This window comes from Microcaecilia unicolor, chromosome 13 (genome assembly GCF_901765095.1).
Source record: "Microcaecilia unicolor chromosome 13, aMicUni1.1, whole genome shotgun sequence".
Lineage (NCBI taxonomy): Eukaryota > Metazoa > Chordata > Amphibia > Gymnophiona > Siphonopidae > Microcaecilia > Microcaecilia unicolor.
The window spans coordinates 63,553,600-63,575,948 of NC_044043.1; the positions used below are offsets into that span (position 1 = coordinate 63,553,600).

General features: G+C 43.9%; 1 protein-coding gene across 2 annotated transcripts in view; it reads right to left on the reverse strand.

The window, feature by feature from the left end:
• Positions 1 to 1,555: 1,555 nt before the first annotated feature.
• Positions 1,556 to 22,349, reverse strand: part of CLCN6 (chloride voltage-gated channel 6) — a 36,834-nt gene continuing 16,040 nt past the window's right edge. For both annotated transcript variants that reach the window (XM_030186104.1, XM_030186105.1), the window contains 11 exons: positions 16,529 to 16,655; positions 15,868 to 15,997; positions 15,608 to 15,761; positions 15,087 to 15,246; positions 14,791 to 14,897; positions 13,628 to 13,814; positions 11,477 to 11,634; positions 11,126 to 11,282; positions 10,360 to 10,467; positions 9,102 to 9,227; positions 1,556 to 1,965 (listed from right to left, as the gene is read on the reverse strand). In XM_030186104.1, the coding sequence (XP_030041964.1) occupies positions 1,879 to 1,965; positions 9,102 to 9,227; positions 10,360 to 10,467; positions 11,126 to 11,282; positions 11,477 to 11,634; positions 13,628 to 13,814; positions 14,791 to 14,897; positions 15,087 to 15,246; positions 15,608 to 15,761; positions 15,868 to 15,997; positions 16,529 to 16,655 (1,501 nt within the window). In that variant the 3' untranslated portion in view covers positions 1,556 to 1,878. The remainder of the gene's footprint in view (positions 1,966 to 9,101; positions 9,228 to 10,359; positions 10,468 to 11,125; positions 11,283 to 11,476; positions 11,635 to 13,627; positions 13,815 to 14,790; positions 14,898 to 15,086; positions 15,247 to 15,607; positions 15,762 to 15,867; positions 15,998 to 16,528; positions 16,656 to 22,349) is intronic.

A 22,349-nucleotide genomic window follows, 5' to 3' on the forward strand; every position in this document is an offset into this window, starting at 1 on the left:
TCCCCACAAATGAAAAGGTCCTGATCTAAACCTCTGTTTTACACTGATAAACCACTGCACAGGAAAATAGGGTCTGGTTAAGAACAGCATTTGCCTGGTTAGATTTTTCTGTACCATACAGGTCACTTAAGTTTTGCCCCACAGCCTAATGGAAAAGGAAAAAAGAAGAAATGAAGCAGAAAAGAAAAAGGGGGGAGGGGGAGAAAAAAAAAGAAGAAGCAATGACAAGAATAGGGCATCAGGAAACACGGTAAGAACTCATGCTGTTCCTGATAAGTACATAAGTATTGCCATACTGGGACAGACCGAAGGTCCATCAAGCCCAGCATCCTGTTTCCAACAGTGGACAATCCAGGCCAGAAGTGCCTAGCAAGATCCCAAAAAAGGTACAATACATTTTATGCTGCTTATAAGCAGTGGATTTTCCCCAAGTCCATTTTAATAATGGTCTATGGACATTTCCTTTAGTAAGCCATCCAAACCTTTTCTAAACCCCACTAACCTAACTGCTTTTACTACATTCTCTGGCAACGAGTTCCACAGTTTAATTACATGTTGAGTGAAGAAATATTTTCTCCGATTCGTTTTAAATTTACTACTTTGTAGCTTCATCGCGTGGCTCCTAGTCCTAGTATTTTTGGAAAGAGTAAACAAGCGATTCATATCTACCCGTTCCACTCCACTCATTATCTTATACTCCTCTATCATATCTCCCCTCAGCTGTCTTTTCTCCTAGTTGAAGAGCCCTAGCCGCTTCAGCCTTTCCTCATAGGGAAATCTTCCCATCCCTTTTACCATTTCCGTTGCCCTTCTCTGTACCTTTTCTAATTCAACTATATCTTTTTATATATGTATTCCACCTAATTAAACTAAATCATGACAGCATTACAGATTTCAAAATTAAAAAATAAAAGTTCCACATAATGGCAATATTGCTTTTATTTATGGAATTAAGACAACATGGGGATTAATAATCATTCACGTCAAAACTAATTGGAATGCCACATTCTCTCCATAGGCTGACAGTGTAATTTCTTATTTAACAATCCTGATCTTATTTTGCTATGTTTTTAATATTTTAATTGTGAACCACTTTGACCTTCTTAGAAGAGACAGTATATCAAGTACCAACTAAACATTAAAGTTGGTCCAGGGGCTGGACCAGGTATGCGATACTCTTATTTATACAACAAAAAGCAATGCAAGTCAGTGATTATGAGGCACCATTAAAGGCATTAACTTCACCAGCAGTCATGGCTATAGCAGAGAGCAAAAGGCACAGTATGTGAGCAGTACTTTGTGACCGGGTTCATGACTGCATAGGAATAGGAGAAAGGAGACAGCCATGTAACTGCTTCTTATGAGAATCCATCAAAGTCTTTAAATTATTCTTCAGCTGACTGTTGCCTGGAAATAAGACCCATATACATGTACTTGAAGTGTTTCAAATTGTGTAGTTTTCCTACTCAGAGAAATGTGTACAAAGTAGATAGAAAGCAAATAGTAAAGGAATGGTTTCTAGGGGAAGCAGGTGCATTTGGACTCATTTGGATACGGTTTCACGGTGATCTTTATTATACAAATTTTTTTCCAAGCAATGGAGCAGAAAGACAAATTACAAAATATAAATAAACTTAAAAAAAAAATCTCTTTTTGAAGAGAGAATGAGGTAGGGAAGGAGAAAAAAAAATGGATCCAGGTCACAGCAGTATCACACTTTCATCATCAAGAAAAACCTTTCCACTGGGGCTAATGAGCAGAAGACAAGGTATGTAATGCTGCAATTTCAGACCTTCACTTCTATCCTGAATGAGTGTAAAAGCTCTGACCCGGGGATACTTCTGCGGAATGTATGCATGTGTCCTTGTTGGTCAGAAATCAAAGGCCAGAGGTCAAGCAGTGCTGTCTCAACCTAGCCTGAAGGAATTCATTAGTCAGGTTGTGCCTCGTGATTATTCCAACAATCTAAAAAAGAACAGAACAATCTTGAAAAAGGACAAATTAGATCTTACCTGATAATTTTATTTCCATTAGTCCTTCCCATTATTCCAGAACCTATGGGATAGTTGTGTCTATCAACCAGCAGGTGGAGATAGAGAAATGAAAACTGAGCTGAGACATCTTTCTTGCCATCTAGTCCAGTTCCTCAGTATTTACATAGGCAAGCAGAAAATATAAATTCAGAATAAACACAACCACCTTAAAACAACTCACTAATCTAACCCTAACCAGATGAGCAAACATGTGTGGACCTCTCTCAGCTCTGGACAACTTGTAGAGAACAAGAGATATACAGAAGTACCATGCAAGATGACAGTCGTTATTTGACCCATTACTTTGCACTGACTAAACATCTCAGAAACCTTGGGCAGGCCTCTGGAATAGTGGGAAGGACTAATGGAAAGAATGTTAGCAGGCAAGATCTAATTCTTCCTTCCATTATGTATCTTCCCACTATTCCAGCTGCGAGATGTTCAAAAGCAATCCATAGAGTGGGTGACACTGCTGCCCTGAGGACCGAAGACTCAAAACTGGCATCTGAGCATACTGCAACATCCACCCTGTAGTGGATGGCAGAGGTATGCAGTGTTAACCATGTCACCACCTTGCAAATATCCATTGGAGACAGTAAGGTAGTTTCCACCCAGGATGTCACCGTACGCCTCACAGAATGAGCCTGTAAGGCCTGAGGAGCCTGCTTCCTCACGAGCAAATAAGCCAATGCAATAGTCTCCTTCGGCTATCTAGCAATTGTGGGCTTGGAAGCCAAATGTCCAAGCCTGTTTACCAAAAAGCAAACAGTCTATCCAATTTGCAAAACTGATTTGTGACTTCCAGATATCTAATGAGGACTCTATGCATATTGACAAGCTTCACAAAGAATACCAAGCCTCTTCGTCCTCTCTGCAGAAGGACGGAAGCTCCACAGATTTGCTGAGATGAAATGCAGATACCACTTTCGGAAGAAAGGAAAGAAGAGTGCACAGGGAGACCCCTAACTTTGAAAGGTGGAGAAAGGGATCCCGACAAGAGAGCCTGAAGCTCCGAAACCCTACTTGCTGACGCAACTGCCACCAAGAATACTGTCTTTAGCGTAAGATCTTTCAAGGAGGTCTTCCAATGTGGCTCAAAAGAAGGCTTCTAAAGAATCTGAAAGACTAAAGTAAGGTTCCACTCTGGACATGTTATACGAAACGGATGCCACATGCAGCCGGTTCCCTGCAAGAATCAAACAATATCTGTGCAAGAGATGTCTTCTGTAGTCAGCCCCTGTAACAGGCTAAAGTCACAACCTGAACTTTTAGAGAACCCAATGCCAATCCTTTCTGAAGACGACCTGCCTGGAGAAATGCTAGGATGTGTGTGATCCGAGCAGAGAAGGCAGAAACTCTGCGCTCAGAACACCAGCGCTCGAATGTCCTCCACAACCTTGTATACACCATGGATGTACAGCATTTCCAAGCCTGAAGTGAGGTACCTATGACTGAATCAGAATAACCTGTTCATCTCAACCGAGCCCTTTCAATGGCCAAGCAATAAAACCAAAGTGGAACGGATCCTGCATGAGTACTGGACCTTGCTTCTTCAGTAGGCCGTGTACCTGCAGAAGATGGACAGGATCTTCACCTAGCATTTGAATCAGGTCTGCATACCATGTCTAATCCGGGGCTATGAGAATTGTTTGACCCCAGTGCAATGTGATCCATTTCAACACGTGGTCTACCATTGGCTAAGGAGAAAAGACATACAGTAAATGTGTCTCCAGCCAGGCCTGCAGTAGGGTATCGATCCTCATCGAGCCAAGTTCTTTCCAGCACCTGAAAAACTTGGGCACTTTGGCATTCATCAAATCCAGAAGTGGAGAACCCCATTGGTCCACTATCAGCTGAAACCCCTGGCTGGATAGTTTCCATTCTCTTGGGTCCAAGGAGTGTTTGCTGAGAAAGTTCACCTCCACATTCAAAGACCCAGCAATGTGAGCTGCTGACAAGCAGAGATGATGTTTCTCTGCCCAACACATGAGGAAGGCCGCCTCTACCGCTATCAGACAGCTGCAGGTCCTGCCATCTTACTGTTGAACAAAAACTCAGGCTGGGGCCCCTGCCAGAAAGGGAGCAAAGTCATGCAAGTCTGCACTGCCCTGCACTCCAAGCGATTTATCGGCCACTAAGACTCCTGTTCCATCCAGGTGCCCTGTGCCAGATGGAACTTGTAATGAGCTCCCCAACCCGACTTGCTGGTATCCATTATCACCATCTCCATTGTGTTATTGGAAAGACAGGTCTGATGGTCAAATTCCTGGGTGACAACCACTACTGCATTTGGGAACCAGCATCCAAAAAGATGAAGGTCATGCTTCTGCGAAACCGGAGACCAGTGGCTGAGAATAGACTCCTGTAATGACCATAATGAACCCTTGTCCATGGCACTACTTCCATTGCTGTCGTCACTGACCCCAGAACCTGGACATCATCCCAGACCCTGGGTCTGCCTTTACTGGCAAGAGGAATCTGTTGAACCAGCTTTGGCCTCCTGTGTTACCCAAGAAAGATTCTCTCCCTTGCTGTGTTGAATAGAATACCCAGATACTCTAACATCTGTGATGGAGTTAGTCTGCTCTTCTCGAAATTGATCACCCAACCCCGACGACTGCATAATATGGACAACTTTGTCTGTTGCCACCACGCTGTCTAAATAAGACAATGCACAAATGAGCCAGTCAGTCATCGAGATACAGGTGAATTCGGATTCCCTGGTGCCAAAGGAAGGCCACCACCACCACCATAACCTTGGTAAACTTTCTCTGTGCTGTGTTGCCTTGAACTGCAAAACCTGCTTGAACCGAGGCTATGCCTGCTCTTAGCGTTTCCATGCAAAAGTGAGACAATCAGAGGTAGTGGTTTAGACTTTTAAGAACTAAGACCTCTGAAATCTGGAAATTGGAATGAGTGAGGTGATTAAATTTGCAGATGACACAAAAGTATTCAAAATTGTCCAAACACACATGGACTGTGAAAAATTGCAGGAAGACCAGGCATCCAAATGGCAGATGAATTAGTTACCCGATGCTGGAGTCCACCTTAAGAGTTGGCACCCAAAAAAGAAAAAGATTTAGGTGTCATTGGAGACAATGCCTCTGTATTGCTTTATGGTGCAACCTCACTGAATACTGCATCTCAAAAAACATATAGTGGAATTAGAAAAGGTTCAAAGAAGAGTGACCAAAATGATAAAAGGGAATGGAACTCCTCTCATATGAGCCAAGGTTAAAGAGATTAAGGCTTCTTCAACACAGAAAAGAGACGGCTGAGGGGAGATATGATTGAGGTCTACAAAATCCCGAGTGGAGCAGAACAGGGGAAAATGAATTGATTTTTCACTCTTTCAAAAAGTACAAAGACCAGGGGGATATGCAATGAAATTACACGGAAATGCTTTTTTTTTCATTGAAAGAAAAATTTTAAGCTTTGGAACTCGTTGCCAGAGGATGTGGTAGCAGTGGTTATCGTATCTGGGTTTAAAGAAAGTTTGGACAAGTTCATGAAGGAAAAGTCCATAGTCTGTTGGTGGATTAGTAGCATGGAGTGTTGCTACTAATTGGGTTTCTGCCAGGTACTTGTGAACTAGATTGGCCACTGTTGGATGCAAGATACTGGGCTAGATGGACCACTGGTCTGATACCAGTATGGCTATTCTTATATTATGCCTTGGGAACTGGAACAATGGCCCGGATCGCCAGCAAGGAATATACAGTGGCCTGAACCTTGAACGTGCAAGTTCCCTTTTGAGAAGGAGACATCAAGAAAACAAGAGCAACTGGGAGGAAGAACTCCAACTTGTAACCTTCTGTAAGAATATCCAAAACCCACTGGTCTGATGTGATTTTGGCCCACACCTCCTGAAGATGTTCTCCAACCAGAGGAAGAGAAGAGTGGACCAGCCTTGCATCATTGTGAAGCTTGAGGGGCATTGGGCACTTTAGCTGACTGAGAGGAGGACATGCCATCTGCACGAAAGGAAGATTGGCATGCCTAAAAGTAGGACTTCTGACCATATTGCTAATGGCCAGGCCAGTACCATCTCTCAAAATTGAGAGCCCCCTGAAGACAGACTACCAGAGGCTTTCAGCTTATTCTCTGGCAACCACTGTGGCTCCCTATCTGTTTTCGCATCCTGTTTAAACTTCTTCTACTAACCTATAAATGTATTCACTCTGCTGCTCCCCAGTATCTCTCCACACTTGTCCTTCCCTACTCCCCTTCCCGTGCGCTCCAATCCATGGATAAATCCTTATCTGTTCCCTTCTCCACTACTGCCAACTCCAGACTTCGCTCCTTCTGTCTCGCTGCACCCTACGCCTGGAATAAACCTCCTGAGCCCCTACGTCTTGCCCCATCCTTGACCATCTTTAAATCTAGATTGAAAGCCCACCTCTTTAACATTGCTTTTGACTTGTAACCACTCGCTTCTACCTACCCTCCTCTTTCCTCTACATATTAATTGATTTGCTTGCTTTATTATTTTTTGCCTATTAGATTGTAAGTTCTTTGAGCAGGGACTGTCTTTCTTCTATGTTTGTGCAGCGCTGCATAAATGCTAAACAGTAGTAGTAGTTTCTCCCAGTTCTTTCACCAAGTTACTGAGATCTTCTCCAACAGCCACTTGCCCCAAAAGGGCAGTTTAAATGGACATGACTGATGCCACATCTGCTGCCTAATGCTGCAACCAGAGTTGCCGATGTGCCATGACAGCCAAAGCCATACTGCGGGCCGTAACTTGTAAAATGTCATAAATAGCATCTGCCAAGTAGGTCAACCTCGCTTCACTATTGCTTGAAAACCCCACAGAGGCCATTGCAAAGGCTTGTTTCAGCAAGCCTTCTAGTTTCCTATCCTGTTGGTCATTTAGGGCAATGCTCCCTTCCAACAGCAAGGTGGTCTTCTTAGTCACTGCTGTAACAAGGGAGTCCACCCTGGGAAGCTCCAATGTTTTTCTCCTCCAGAACCAATGGGTAGAGGTGAGTCATGGCTCTTCCCACTCTCAGCCCCACATCTGGTGAGACCCATTCTGCTGTATTCAGGTCTTGAATGTCTAGAGAAGGCTTTAGAAGAACCTCTAAGCCCACCCATGATTGATGAAGGTAGAATTACCGATGCCGAAGCAGAAGGCTCCTCAATGGAAAGCACTGCCAATGCTTCAGAAATAAGAGTACTGAGCACTTCTTTATGAAACCACCTCAATACTTTTGGATCACCTCCCTTCTCTAACAGTTCCTTCAATAATGGCTCCTCTAAATAAAGGCCACAACAGATAAGAAGGGAGAAGCAGAGACAGACCTCCAGGAGTGGATACATGAGATTAAACAAGATCTCTTAGGAGCCGGAGGGGCAGCAGGGCGAGGAACTGAAGCACCTTGCAGCATCTCTGACTGTCCCTGCTTCAGTAAACAGGCCTGGTGTAAGATCAATATAAACTCCAGAGAAAACAAAGATGCTGATGCAGCTGAATGTTCTGTTGGGCCCCTGAGGTTGTAAAATAGCAGCTGTGCTCCGGGTGTTCCTCACTGCCAGTCAGCCCCAACAAAATGGCACCTGTTCCTGGCTCTCCTGCATCAAACTGTGCCAGAGAGCCTAAAATACCTGGCATATTCGGATACTGCGCCAAATCCTTAGACATGCTGCCACCAACTATTTCCCCCCACGTCCGGCAGGATTCCCGGCTTGCACGCACTTCAACACCCTGACACCAGCTGGTGGGTTTCACAGTGGGAAAACTGCTTAACTGCTTCTGCAGGAGTTGCCATTTACACCGACTGGCACAAATGAATTTCCAAGCAGTGAGCCAAGATCCTCCCCTGCACCAAGCAGAACTTGGAGTCCTCCAAGTGGTTCCGAGTCAAACTTTAGTCAGACATACTTACCACTGCCGGCTACTCTCACCAAGCTCACAGTCTCCACAAGTCTTACCTCATGTTCTCCAGTAAACCTCTTTCCTTCTCCTTTATTTATTTAAGGTTGTTGTGCTGGAAAAGGAGATCTCCACAGGGAAACAGGGAGAGGTGAATGGAGGGAAGAAGTAAATTTGCAGAGCACCATGATGCTGCAGACTCAAGCCATCTGCAAAGCTCAACTGGGGACCAGGAGCAAAGCACTCAGAACCAGAGGCTGAAAACTGTGTTTATCCACCTGCTGGAACTGGACTAGACACCGAGAGCGAGATGTCTCAGTTCAGTTTTTAGTTCTCTATCTCCACCTGCTGGTTGATGCAGACAACTACCCCACAGGTTCTGGAATAGTGGGAAGCTAAGTAATGGAAGTTACCAATTCACAAAGTAGCTTCAAGGATGGACAGGGTGTGAACATAGAGAATGTATTAGGGAAAAAAACATGCATATATATTCATATCCTTGTGGATTAAAACAGAACTAGGGAGCTGGATAGCTACATATATAGAGGCCTGCCTAAGTACATGTGGGGGTAGAGGGAGGGCAGAAATAAGACTAGCCAGAAGTTTAGAAGTGCTTTACATTAAAATAAGTGCTGAATCTAGACATGATCTAATTACAAAACTCACAATGCACGGGGGGGGGGGGGGGGGGGGGGTACAGTATATTCACTGCAGTCTGTTGGCTGGCCAACCTGGCCTCACCACTGAGCACTAGCTCAGCCATGCAGCCCTAGTTTCATAGTTTTTCTTCCAGTCACATCAAAGCTGCCATAATACACCATATCATAGGGCACCTCTATGTTGTGTGCAACTTGGCAACTTGATGCTAGCTCTCAGCAACATGCAGCATTTAGCCTTTAAGCATGTACTTTTATTAATCTATTACCACTTCCTGGGCAGTGTCAAATAATGCAGTATTGGCAATGGAAATGTATGTGCTTCTGCATACCCCCCCCCCAATCCTATTTATAAACACATGCACTTATAGTGCCGGTGACTGAAAGTAGCATGGCCAGAATAAGAGATGGTGGAACAGTACAGAGGGGAAGCCATCTCATCTACACTTCTTCTAAGTTATCAGTTTTCCTGTGTGACTAAACCCCCACAAACATGTAATCCATCACTGCTTTCCTCTCTCAGCAGTAATAACTCACCTCCCCCACTGCATTCACCACTGGCAAGTGCCGTAGACCCATGGTTCTGAAGAGGTTGAAGACTTGGGATACATGACTATTGGGTGACACGGTGAAGGAAGAGGGGTTCATGTAAGGGGTGACATCCTGTCAAGAAGAAAGTACAAAACATGACTAAAAATATGCTACTTTCTCATTAACTAAAGATGTTTAACCATATCAATGTATTGATCAAAATAACTTAACAATTGTGAAAAGCCCAAGCATGTCCACCTTGATGTGCAACAACTCAGTCAGAGACGCCATGGGGCAATATCCAATGAGGCGGCAGTTTTAATAAGCTTGATGAAATCACAATGTGTGCCTTGAAACTGACTAAGTGTTGTCAATCCTAGAACCATACTAGTTCTGGAGAAAAATGGATTCTTTACAGATCACAAAGAAGTTATTTACCTGGTCCTAAGAGTTCACACAGGCATCGATACAGGATAATTCTAATGTCAAACTAATAAAAATGTATCACAGCCTGCAAGAAATCCAGTTTTCCTCAAAACCCATATGGCAGAGGGAACAATTTAAACTCTGAAAAATAACTAAGTATGAACATTACTATTCTTGCTTTACATACATTGTTTAACAAATATTTGGTTTTATTCAATTCTGAAAGAGGGTGCAGGCCTGATAGTTCAATGACAGTGCTGTGCATTGCCCCATGAAGGGCCCTGGTTTGATTGCCAGGTCAGATCCTCCTTCCAACCAGGGCTTGGGCTAGTGCAGAATTGACATTCATAGTCCCTAGAGAGGTCCCAGTAGCCACACACTGGTTTAACACCTAATGACCAGATTCAAGGACCATGATTGCAAACCTCCAGATAGAAATCTATCACATGGCCACCAGCTAAAGGACTTTGGCTGAAATGAATAGGTTGAAATAGGCTGAGAAGGGACCAAAGGTAAGGGGAAAACCTCCCGAGTTGTTGTGAATGAAAGAAAATAGAAATTTCTGGACCCAAGAACAAGAGCAGTGTGTTGTCGTTGATAGAAATCCTGGCACTGCAGCAGTAATATGTTAGAATTAGAATTATAGACTAAGACATCACCATGGTCAGTGATACAGCACTGAAAGCAGGTTAATCAGTGATCACAGAAGCTTATGCACTGAGGAAACTAAGCCCCAAATTTGAAAGCAATGCTGCTGGGGACAGCCATTACTATGACTGACTAGGGATGAATACACTGAAAAACCACTGACCAGAGGACATAAAAGAGAACAGCTTACCAAAATCATGCGTGGGTTTAAGAGTGTCAGATCCAGTTCATGGATATCAGGGAATCGTGGGTAATCTTCAGCCATCTCTGCATGTGACAGCCGAGGTTGGCTAGCACTCTGTAAAGCACATCACATATACCAGTTATTTAGAAAGCTCTTATACAAGTGAGCCTACATTTAACTACATAAAAGTGCACTCTTACTGCCCTCCCCCCTACCCTCTGTGCAGGTAAATGTAAGTACATGTTCACAGATAATGCAACTCCCCCCACCTCCCCAAATAAAAACAGCCACGCTCACAAAAAAAAAAAAAAATCAGCACATCCAGTTCCAGAATTACAAAAGACTCACTAAACACAACAGATGGATAAAACAGCAAAGCTAAACAAAAATACATAGAATTTAAAAATAAGGAAAGAAAATAAAGAATATAAAATCCAAATTCAATTACTTGCCTCTCTAAATCTGGGCGTAAGGAAGTTACAAATTCAGGTACAGTTAGTAGGTCCCTATCCAAAACGGTCTACAATCTAAGTTGGAGCCGAGGCAGTGGAAGATGGAGGACTTGCTCAAGGAGCATCAGTGGGAGAAGATCTGAACTCTGGCTTTTCTGGTTCTCAGCATGCTGCTCTAACCAGTACGCTACTCGATAAGCAAGGGAAAGAGAGACTGCTGGTTCCTCAGAATACAAAGGGTGAGAGAACGTAACATACACACACACCCCAGGACACAAAGGAGGCAGGGGAGAGAGGGGAGAGAACAGATAAAAACTCACTGACTGATTCTCAGAGTAGCAAACCTCTCGAACCAATAAGGTAACCAACTGAGACCGCAAGATCAGTCCATGAAAAGTCAAAGGTCGAAAGCGCTCCTCCATAGTCCACTCTTCACTTGGCGACTGGTCAGGGTAGAGATTAGGGTAAGGAGTATATCTAAATATCAGAAGACAGATGAAGGACAAAATGACACATAAGCACCCCCAGCATTTAGGAATGAACAAAGGTCAAGCAAAAATGGAAAAACTTGATGTACAGTATGTTTTCAGTCTTTTGCAAAGAGAATCACTATAGTGAAGAGCACAGGAGTGAATGTTATACAAGTTCACAATTCCTGTAGGGAATTTCACCTGCGCTCCAGCATCTGTTGTAATAAGTCCTCCTTCTCATCTGGTTCCACCGCTGCAATATTTTCATCACACATGTTGCACAGTTCACTGGAGGGATAGGACTTCATGGACTGGCTCCGTTTACGTTGCTCTCCAGCTCGGGTCAGGATATTGGATTTCTGCATAGATAAAGGGGGGTGGGGGGAGGGACACGGAACAAGAGAAATCAGTGCTTAAAGATTATGTTCTCCAAAAAAGGAAATAATTTTAATGAATTTTATACATGGAAAATGACATAATATTGCACAACCGAATAAGCATGGGTAAGTTTATACACCAAGACTGTGTGTAGCCATTCCAGGCACAGTTTGGGTCGAATTGTGAGGTATACATACATTTTATAAAATACTAGGAAAAAAGGCCCATTTCTGACACCAATGAAACGGGCGCTAGCAAGGTTTTCCTCAGAGTGTGTGTGTTTTACAGAGTGTGACAGAGAGAGAGAGTGAATGTGTGTGTGTGACAGAGAGTGAGACTGTGTGCGAGTGTGTGTGCCAGGGGCCCCCTCCCTCCCAGTTTCAGTGTCCGGCCGCCCCCCCTTCCAAGTTCCAGAGTCCGCCCTCCCTCCCACCCACCCATCCAGTTCCTGGGTCGCTGCCCCCCTCTCCCCCTCCCTCCCAGTTTCATGGTCTGCCTGGCCCCCCCTCCCACCCATTCATCCAGTTCCTGGGTTGTTGCCCCCCCTCTCCCTCCCAGTTTCATGGTCCGCCTGGCTCCCCCTTCCAAGTTCCAGGGTCGGCCCTCCCTCCCACCCACCCATCCATCCATCCTGTTCCTGGGTCGTTGGCCCCCCTCTCTTCCTCCCTCCCAGTTCCAGGGTAGTTGCCCCCTCCCGTTCACCCTGCGATGTTTAACTAGAAAATTAGGGAGCTGTGATTGTGTGTGTGAGAATAAGAGTGTGTGCCAGGGCCCCCCCCCCCACCCAGTTCCAGGGTCTGCCTGGCCCCCCTCCAAGTTCCAGTGTCGGGGCCCCGTCCCCACCCACCCAGTTCCAGGGTAGTTGTCCCCCCCTCTCCCAATTCCAGGGTAATTGCCCCCCCCTCTTCCCCCCCCCCTTCTATGCACCCTTTGATTTTTAATTTGTGTATTTGTGAGCTGTGTAGTTTTAGAGAACGCACCTGTAACGTTGTGAAGCTGACTCAGTGGCTTCGTTGGTGAAGGGTTAGTGTCATTACCTTCCGAAATCTGTAACCATCTCTCTCGGCCCCGCCCTCGCGCCTCTGATAGGTCCGCTGCCCTCGACGTGATGACGTTGCAATCCTCAAAACGTGTTGACGTCGAGGGCGGCGGACCTATCAGAGTTGCGGGGGCGGGGCCGAGAGAGATGGTGACAGTTTTATGGAGGTAACGAACCTTACGATCCCTTCACTTGAGTGAAGCCAAGAAGTCAGCTTCAGAACGTTGGAGGTGCTTTTTATTATAGTACAGATGAGTACATGCACAGAAAAAAAAAAGAGAGACACATTTACACTGCCTCTGAGGACAGCTCTAGCTGCCTATTTTATAAAGGTTGCCCTTCTGTCAGTTTCCAAAAAGCTCCTATTTTATAAGTGTCCTTTCATGAAATTAACCCCCATGAGTGCTGGCTGTAAAGTGTAGAGGAAACACTGGGTTCAATTCCAGTATGCCATGGGCTATTTATTCTTTAAGCCAATGCCCTTAAGGGGGCCGGTGCTGCTGGAATACTGTTTCTTAAATTTGCTCTCACACTTACTCCACTCACAAGGCCTGGATTTGATTTATTTTTCTTTTAGATTAATCAGATCTCAAAATGACATGAATTATTCCCTGCCCAAATTGGCTAGTAGTCTTGTACCTGAGGCAATGGAAGGTGAAGCGACTTGCCCAAGGTCACAGTGTCAGTGGGATTTGATCCAGTAAGCCTATGCTTCTCAACCCTCTCTTGAAGGCACATCTAGCCAATAAGGTTTCAGGATTACCATAATACATATGTACAAGATAGATTTGAATAAAATGGATGCACACTGTATGCAGATCTATCCTATGTATATTCATTATGGTAACCCTGAAAACCAGACTGGCCAGACGGGCCCCCCAGACAGGGTTGAAAAACACTGCAATAAATTAAATTACTCTTCCACATTATCTTACCTTGTACTTAATGTTGTTGCTGATTAACTGATTGCCCTTCATGAACTCCCTCTCATTAGAACGGTTCTCTGTCACCACAGGAAAGGCGTGATGTGCTGTGGTACGCAAAATACTAACCAGGGACTGGATCCGGGTGTGAGGATATACATAGGTCAGATTGGGCTCCATAATATCACTGGCTCTCAGCCTGAAACAGAAAGGAGATTACATTTCTTTCTCTCTACCGTAGACATTGCTAAAGACAAACCATGGGCTGAATACGGGGTAGGCTAGTACTCAAGATGGATGTATAGCATGTGCAGGGCTGAAGGGTAATCATACACACTGATTCTGCAGGTTGTGATGCCTTATAGTGAACCAATTAGAGGGTGACCGAAACTGGGGTTTTTTCCCCCCAGGCTTGGTCAAAACCGAATCAGTGACCAAAACTCCCTGTGCGGTTTCGGCTGAAGCCCAAGCCAAAACTGAAAACAGTCAGGCCCGCCACAAACAAAAGTGGGCTCCACTCCCCCCGACCCCCTGAATATAATCAGCCCCCGCCCATAGGCCACCCCCGGCTTACCTTATAAACTCTAGTGGTCTAGTTGGGACGGGTGTGATCCCCCAATCACTCCTGCACATGCCGGCTCTACAGTCAAAACAGCTGTCGTGACTTCCTGTGGTCTCGGCATGGGTAGGAGCAACTAGGCTACGAGACTGGGATTTATAAGGTAGGTCCAGGGAGAGGTGGAGTAAGGCCCACTTTATTCAGGGGGAGCGGCATTTTTTGCCAACACCAAAACAAGGCCAAAATTCAAATTTGGGGTCAGTTTCACTGATAAAACCAACACTCAATTGGCCTCGAGAACCAACGCTGTACATGGATTTTCAAACCACCATGGCCCCTTATTCAAACACGACCTATGAAGGTACTAGAGATTTCACAGCGTTGAAGCAGATTAATACCCGCAGCCTCAAAAGTCATTCTAGGGGTTCTGACTCCTAAGGATGTGCACATAAAACACAGTGCAACTAAAATAAGGGAGCAAAGTATTTGTATGCCTTTAAATCAGAGATTTTGCCATTTTCCCATTAAATGCAATGATTAAAGGCCCCGGCCCAGCTATTTACCAAACTTCACAGCTCACACTGGGATGCAAATCCACTGAAAGAATATTTCTCACTTGTCCATTTCTGGTCTTGTTTCCCATTCTAGCAGAGGCACACCACGTAAACCTATATGGATATCATAAATTCCCTTATTAAAGAAATCGCCTGTCCATTTTGCTACCTGGAAAGGGAAGAAAACAGAAATAAGGTGAAGAGGAAAACTGTACATGGAACATGGAGGGCCAGCATAAGAAAGTAGCTCTACACTGCACATGCAGAGACAATGTACACCTGTACCCGGACACCACAAGCCAGCCTCTGATCACATTTTAAAAAAGGTGGTGGGAATCAAAACCAACAACAAACTTACCATCAGCGTTACCATTATGGGCAACCCATAAGTGATTTCATTAGTGGATTCTATCAAGATGACAGTCAGGCTAATGGTCATGCGAACCACACCCCCCAGGAATGCTGCAGCACCAATCAGAGCAAAGGTACCAGAGTAGATGTGATCCAGTCCTATGTAACTAGAAAAGAGAAGATCATACAGCATGTCAGATCAGATCCTACTGATAGACCTCCTCCATGTACACACACAATCCCCACCTACGTGTGCACACACACCACAACATTTCTACAGACTCTCTGTACATGCACATTTTTCCTCAAGCAGGTGGACTTTCTATACATCTACACAAACATGCAGCCACCCGATCTTCCACTAGGACAAATCAACATCTAGATTGCTGACATCACACAAACATGCAGCCACTCGATCTATTCATATTCCCCTTCAGGAATACAGACGACCCTCCAACACGTGCCCCTACAAATCATCATCTCTAGGCACCTCCATCCACTCAATCAGCTCAAACACAAACAATGTACCCTTTAAGGAGGTTCGCAACAAGACGTCCAAAAGCTGCACCACAGAGCAAAGATGGTACAAAGAGACCGCTAGGCACAGAAACCCCATACGTCCAGCAGGAGAGAAGGAAATAGAGTCCAAAAAATAAGGACAGTGTAATGGGACTGAAAGTGCCTGGAAGAGAAGAGCAGACAATACAGCAGCTTTTACTGCACTCAGCACCACAGGGAGAAAGAGCAGCTCTGCAACACCACCAGCAGAAGCAGCAGCAAATACTCACCATCCTGATGAAAGAGCTGCAGGATAGCCGACTCCTGGGTGTTGAAGAAAAGCGTGGCCATGTCGTTGTATGTCTCATTTGGACAGAAAGTGGTCCTAATGCTGGAATTCACAGCCTCAGATGAAGGTACCTGATCGGGAACAGTAATACAAGAGCCGGAAAATGAAAGTTACAAATATGCTAATAACTGGAATTCCTGACCAGAATGAGACTATTTTCCCCCTCCCCCCCCATGTTTTCAATAACCAGCAACACCAAGCCTCAGTAGTGAGAGCTGCACCAGTGCTGATGGCACTGTATATTTCTGGTTTTATAATGGATGTGTTCTCATGTATGGTGTGTTATTCTATGCAGCATTCTATAGTTTATATTCTGTGATCTGCATTGAACACAAGTTTTGGATCTACAAAAAAATAAATTAGTTTAGTTAAACTAACCCATTGGATCTGGACAGTAACAAAAATTACTGATGCTCCCCTGCAAATGCCATCCCCAGGAATAAGAGCTGTTTCATGACCTTAAATGAACCTGCACTTAAGATGGGGAGAGAAAACACGCACTTTGCCTGGGTCATACATGACTTGTATGTACAGTGGTTGCTTGCTCATTGCACAAACTTGCATTGTACTCAAGGCACATTTGTTTTAACAGCGCGAGTTACCTGTGGGACAACAGTGTCATTTGCTCCAGGAGTAGGCAAAGATAATTTTCTGCATTCGCCTAAAACCATCGAGCCAGTAAACATGACAACAGTGGTGACTAAAGCCACAAGCAAACTCTCCAGCACTCTACAAGGAAAGTCATAAAAGAATAGTCACAACCCAAGCCTGCAAGTTTTATTACTCCAATGATCACATACAGTCAGTGCCCATAACTACTCAACACAAAAGAAGCATCTACTGATCAAGAGGCAGCACTAAAGACTCCAAATTCATTAAATGGCAACCCACTGAGAAAGAGCAGCCTTGCGTTCACAATCTATCATCACCTAATAAAATCTATACTTAGTCTGGGCATAATTTTTAAAAAACTGCCCTGTGTTGGTGCAAAGTCTAGGAACACGTTTTACCCCCAGGCTTTGTACCAGTTTTCAAAAGGAAAAACACAGGAACACTCTTTGAAAACTGCCAAAGGGAAAAAAAATACTCAAGACATTTGCCCCTGCTTTTTCCGAAGGTATTTTTCCCCTTGAAATCACATGTAGGTTTGCAGAACACTCCTTAGTAAACAAGACTGGAAAGAGGGACTCATTGTGCATGTGTGTGTGCTTTGAGTGTTAGCCCCTCAGCCCTTTATTCCTTTCTACTCTCCCTCCCCACTCAATCCACATTCTCTAAGTGTCCCTCTACATATCACATTTTGGGTTTATTAAGGGTGGACTTGACTAGATAATTGAATTTTATTGTTGACAGGAATAGGTTTTCAATTACTATTATGCTTGCTTGAATTGTGTTGATGGTGGATTTTATTGTATTGGTAATATTTGCTTTAACTTGTTCAAAGCATCTAGGTGATTAAGTGTATACTTGAATTTACGCTTAAAATCTTTTTATTAAAGAGATGTTGGAATTTTTGCTCATTTTATTTAAAAAAAACTTATAGTCTCTGTAACCTAGGCGGATTACTAAAAAATAAACTAACAAATAACAATTATAGCCTCCAAACACAAAATACCTTCCTGTATACCATCTACAAACAAAATAAATTTCCTCTACACTGCATGGAATGCCTGCACAAACAAGTATGTTTTAGTGTTTTTTTTTTAACTTTCAACGGTTTTTATTGAATCAGCATGTTATACAAAAACAACAAATTCCATATATGATAATTTACAGAACATGACATAACATACGCATATGAATAAATCATAAACGTCTATTATCAACGTGTTTTAATTTTTCTCCCAGCCCTCCCTCAAATCTTTGTTCCTATAAACCAAATGTTTGTGCTTTCATTTGTAAACTACAAAACTCCCCCCCCTTTCTTTATTAATGTTGCCAATTGTGTAGCATTGCAAACAACTCGTATACAAGCACTTAACCCATAACTCTCTCCTCTACAGGCCCCTCCCCCTTCCCACCCACCCCCCCTTCCTTGGTTGATCGTCCACCGTTTGAGTTCTGCATACTTGCCCATACCAGATTATTCCCTATCCCCCTTATTGCCCCATGGCAACCTATTCAGAATTTGACTGCGAGCTCTAGGTGATACTTTATTAAGATATGGCATCCAGATGGCTAAGAACCGCTCCTGTCTTTTTGGCGAAACCCTCGCTTCTCTGGATTCCCACAACATGACTTGGTGAAGTTTGTTTCTCCAGTACCAGTATGAGGGAGGCATGTCCGACATCCAATGATTAAGAATACATTTCTTCCCTATGACGCATGACTTACTTAACAGTATGTGTTATGTTTTAGTGGTTTTTTTTAAAGGTTCCTTTATTCTTACATAACAGTCATACTCCTGGGAAGTGCATTCCATAGCAGTAGTCCTGCTAAAGAGAAGGCTGCAGCATAATAAACCACATATTACATCACCTTTGCACACATCAAATTCAACCACGTCCAAGGCATGGATACCTGAATGTGGAGTCCCACAAGGATCACCTCTCTCTCCAACTATATTCAACCTAATAATGATCCCTTTAGCAAAACTCCTATCAAACCATAACCTCAACCTGTATATATACGCCGATGATGTGACAATATACATCCCATTCAAACAAGACATCAAAGAAATCTCCAGCGAAATCAATCAAAGTCTACACATCATGAACACATGGGCAGATGCATTCCGCCTGAAACTAAACGCAGAAAAAACCCAATGCCTGATACTCACCTCCCAATACAACACAACTGAATTCAACGTGATAAACACACCAAACCTAAAACTTCCAATCTCAGAAACGCTAAAAATCCTTGGAGTGACTATCGACCGCCACCTAACACTCGAAACTCACGCAAACAACATAACCAAGAAGATGTTCTTCAGCATGTGGAAATTGAAAAGGATTAGACCATTCTTCCCAAGATTCGTCTTCCGCAGCCTAGTGCAATCCCTCGTCCTTAGCCACTTGGATTACTGCAACTCACTATACGCAGGCTGCAAAGAGCAAATACTGAGGAAACTTTAAACAGCCCAGAACACAGCAGCCAGGCTCATCTTCGGAAAACCTAAATATGAAAGGGCAAAACCACTATGAGAGAAACTACATTGGCTTCCACTCAAGGACCGCGTTACTTTTAAAACTTGCACACTAGTCCATAAGATCATTTACGGTGAAGCCCCAGCGTACATGTCTGATTTAATAGACCTACCACCTAGAAACGCCAAAAGATCATCCCGAACTCACCTCAACCTTCATTACCCAACCTGCAAGGGCTTGAAGTACAAGACGATACACGCATCAACCTTTTCCTACAAGAGCACGAAGTCTTGGAATACATTACCGCGCAACCTAAGAATGATTAACGAACAAGCCTCCTTCCGTAAACTACTGAAGACACACCTGTTTGAACAAACTTACGGAAAGAGCCAAAACACATAGAGACCACTCACTGTTCACATTGCAATACACATCCACATCTGATCCATCATCCCTTTATCCAGTCAATCATACATACATCCACGGAACTATGTACACTATATGTCTAAGTGTCTAATAATGCTCTTTTTTCCCCATTGTCTCCTTCTAATATTTCTATGTTGTTGTCCCATTGTTATACTCCCAATGATATTAGAATGTCTCGCACAACTCTGTTCAATGTAATCCATAACCTAGTCGTAACAAATGTATTTCTATTATTCAAGTCTTATTGTAAGCCACACTGAGCCCGCAAATAGGTGGGAAAATGTGGGATACAAATGCAATAAATAAATAAAATAAATAACCCAGAAACATCACGATCCATCTATTTCTACCTGCATCCCCCTTGTCTATCCAAATAACCCCTTCCCTCCAATACTTCAAATATCCGGAAGGTTCCCCAACAAACCATGCATTCTAGGTGTCAAGGACATGAAAGGGTCCTAGACTTTCAAAAATTTGCTCTTCGCTTGCTTCCCTGCTTGTAGTACTGATATTCTCTCCATTCTCAGTGATTATGCATCTGATTCCTCCACAATGTGAGATAACTCATCCACTCACTGAATTCAGATACATCTCACATGTGCTGGGGTTGGTGTACTCTTTCTTTTCCCATGGAGTTATTTGCTGGCTCCACCATCCCTGCCTCCATTCCCTTGCACTGCTCTGGTGCTGGATCCACCTTCTTCCTGCAGCTTACTTGCCTTCCATCTGCCCCTGATGATTTTGCTTGGGAATCTCCTACTTGCTGAAAGCCCCACCCCCAGCTGACATCATAGGGGCTTTCCCCAGATGATTGGCTGCTGCTTGTTTCTCCCCCCTCCCCCCTCTTTGACATCTGTGACAAAACAGTGTGTTTTAAGCCTGTAAACTGTATTATTTCTTGAAGTGTATTTTTCTAGTTTGGCCAGCAGGTGGTGCATGTTTATATTTAAAAGCTGTTACAGGGAAAAGACGGTTCCTTCTTTAGTTGGCACACAGAGAAGTTAACCTGCAGTGAGGTGGCCAGCTACTTTTAAAAAATGCTGTTCCGGGCTCTGATTGGTTTAGCCAGGGAGAAAAGAGAAAGATCTCTTTGCTGAGGTCCTGTGAACAGTTATATTTGATAACTTGTGAGCAGCTATATTTCCTGATCTCCCCAGGTACTATTTAGATATAAAACTGGCTAAACATTTGTTTACTAATTGATCCATATTTAGTTATCTGTTACTGTCTGCTGATTGCACCTTTTTGTTCATTGTTCTAATTTTTCATGACAAGAAACATTTTTAGTTTATTGCCTCTGCACCACCTGGACTGAATCCTGGACAGACCAGCTGTGTTGGGTCTGTGAGTGCTTTCTAGGAACTGTGGGACCAGAGAGTGTAGCCCCAGTAACCTAGAAATCACTGGGGATAATTTGAGAGCAGGAGACTTGCCCAGAGGTAGTTAGGACCCAGTCGGTGGGAGGAGGGTGCTAGTGTAGAGCACAAGCAGAAGGTGCAGGTGGACCTGAGCTGTGCTGGAGACAGACCCTCTAAGTTGCCGCAGGGGTAACTCCAGGCGGGTGGCTAGGCATTTTGTGACAATATCATAGGGGCCTTCCCCAGCTGATTGGCTGTCTGCCTTTTCTCTATCGCCCCCCCCCCCCCCCCAGCTAACATCTTAGCTGGAATCACAGGGGTTTTCCACAGCTGATTGGCTGTTTGCTTGTTTCTCTGCCCCCCTCCCCCAAGACGGCATTATATAGGCCTTCCCCAGCTGATTGGCTGTCTGCTTGTTTCTCCGCCCCCCCCAGATGACATCATAGGGGCCCTTCCCCAGCTGACTGCTTTGTCTCCAACCCCCCAGCTGACATCACAGGGGCTTTCCCCAGCCGATTGGCTATCTGCTTGTTTCTTCTCCTCTAAGCTGCTCCCTGCTCTGGGACTGCTTGCTATTGAAAAGAAAGTCTCCTCCTTGCCGAAAGCCCCCCCCCCCCCAGCTGTTTCTCTGCCCCTCTAAACTGTTTTCATCTCTCTGACAAGATTTGCTATTGAAAAATGCAAGCAAGAGTGCTCCTCCCAGAAGTCTCCCTCACATAACAGCTCCAGACCCGATGGAAAATTTTGCAAGTTAAAAGGTAGGTGCCCCTTTCTGTGCATCACTCAGAATGTTCATTTTAATACTAATGAGCTCTTTGTAATACATTTGCATAGGATTATTGTTGGCTGCTACCCAGAATGGTAAAAACCACACAGAACCCCATTGTGCATTCGATGCTGAATAACATGATTGCTAGACTGGCTAAAAACAGTTTAAAATCAGACATTGCTAGCACGGTAAGTTTTGAGCACTGGCACCTAAGTCTCAAATGTTAGAAGATATGCTACAGTGTTTGGGAAATAATAGTTTGGGAGTAGATCCAACTCATCAGATTGATCTGATGGCTTATAGATTTCAGCCTCAAGGTGATTTTTTAAAATGTATTTATGCATTTTTTTATACCGCTGTTATCAAAAAACAGGTTTCGGTTCAAAGTGGCTTACAATTTACATTGTGAGTTACAATTTGGACATGGGGAGACAGCTGTGGTTTTATCAGTTAACTGTAGAATTCCAATGTATGGGACACTAACCTCACCGTGTCATCTCTTTTTTTTTTTTAAACATATTTTTATTATTTTCCATAAAGCTATCTGCAATACATCAGCCAATAATGCATCATAATACAAAAAAAAATTTCTCAAGATCTATTGCCATAAACATGTTCCCCAACTACCCTCTCCCTCCCCCCTTCCCCTCGCCAGGAGTAACTTCAGACTAATCATTTATTCTCCTCTCTAGAGGCTCAACATCAATTAAACAGATATCCCTCTCCATGTCATATATGAGGACCAATTTTTAAAGAACTTCACCACTCGACCTCTTTTCACAGC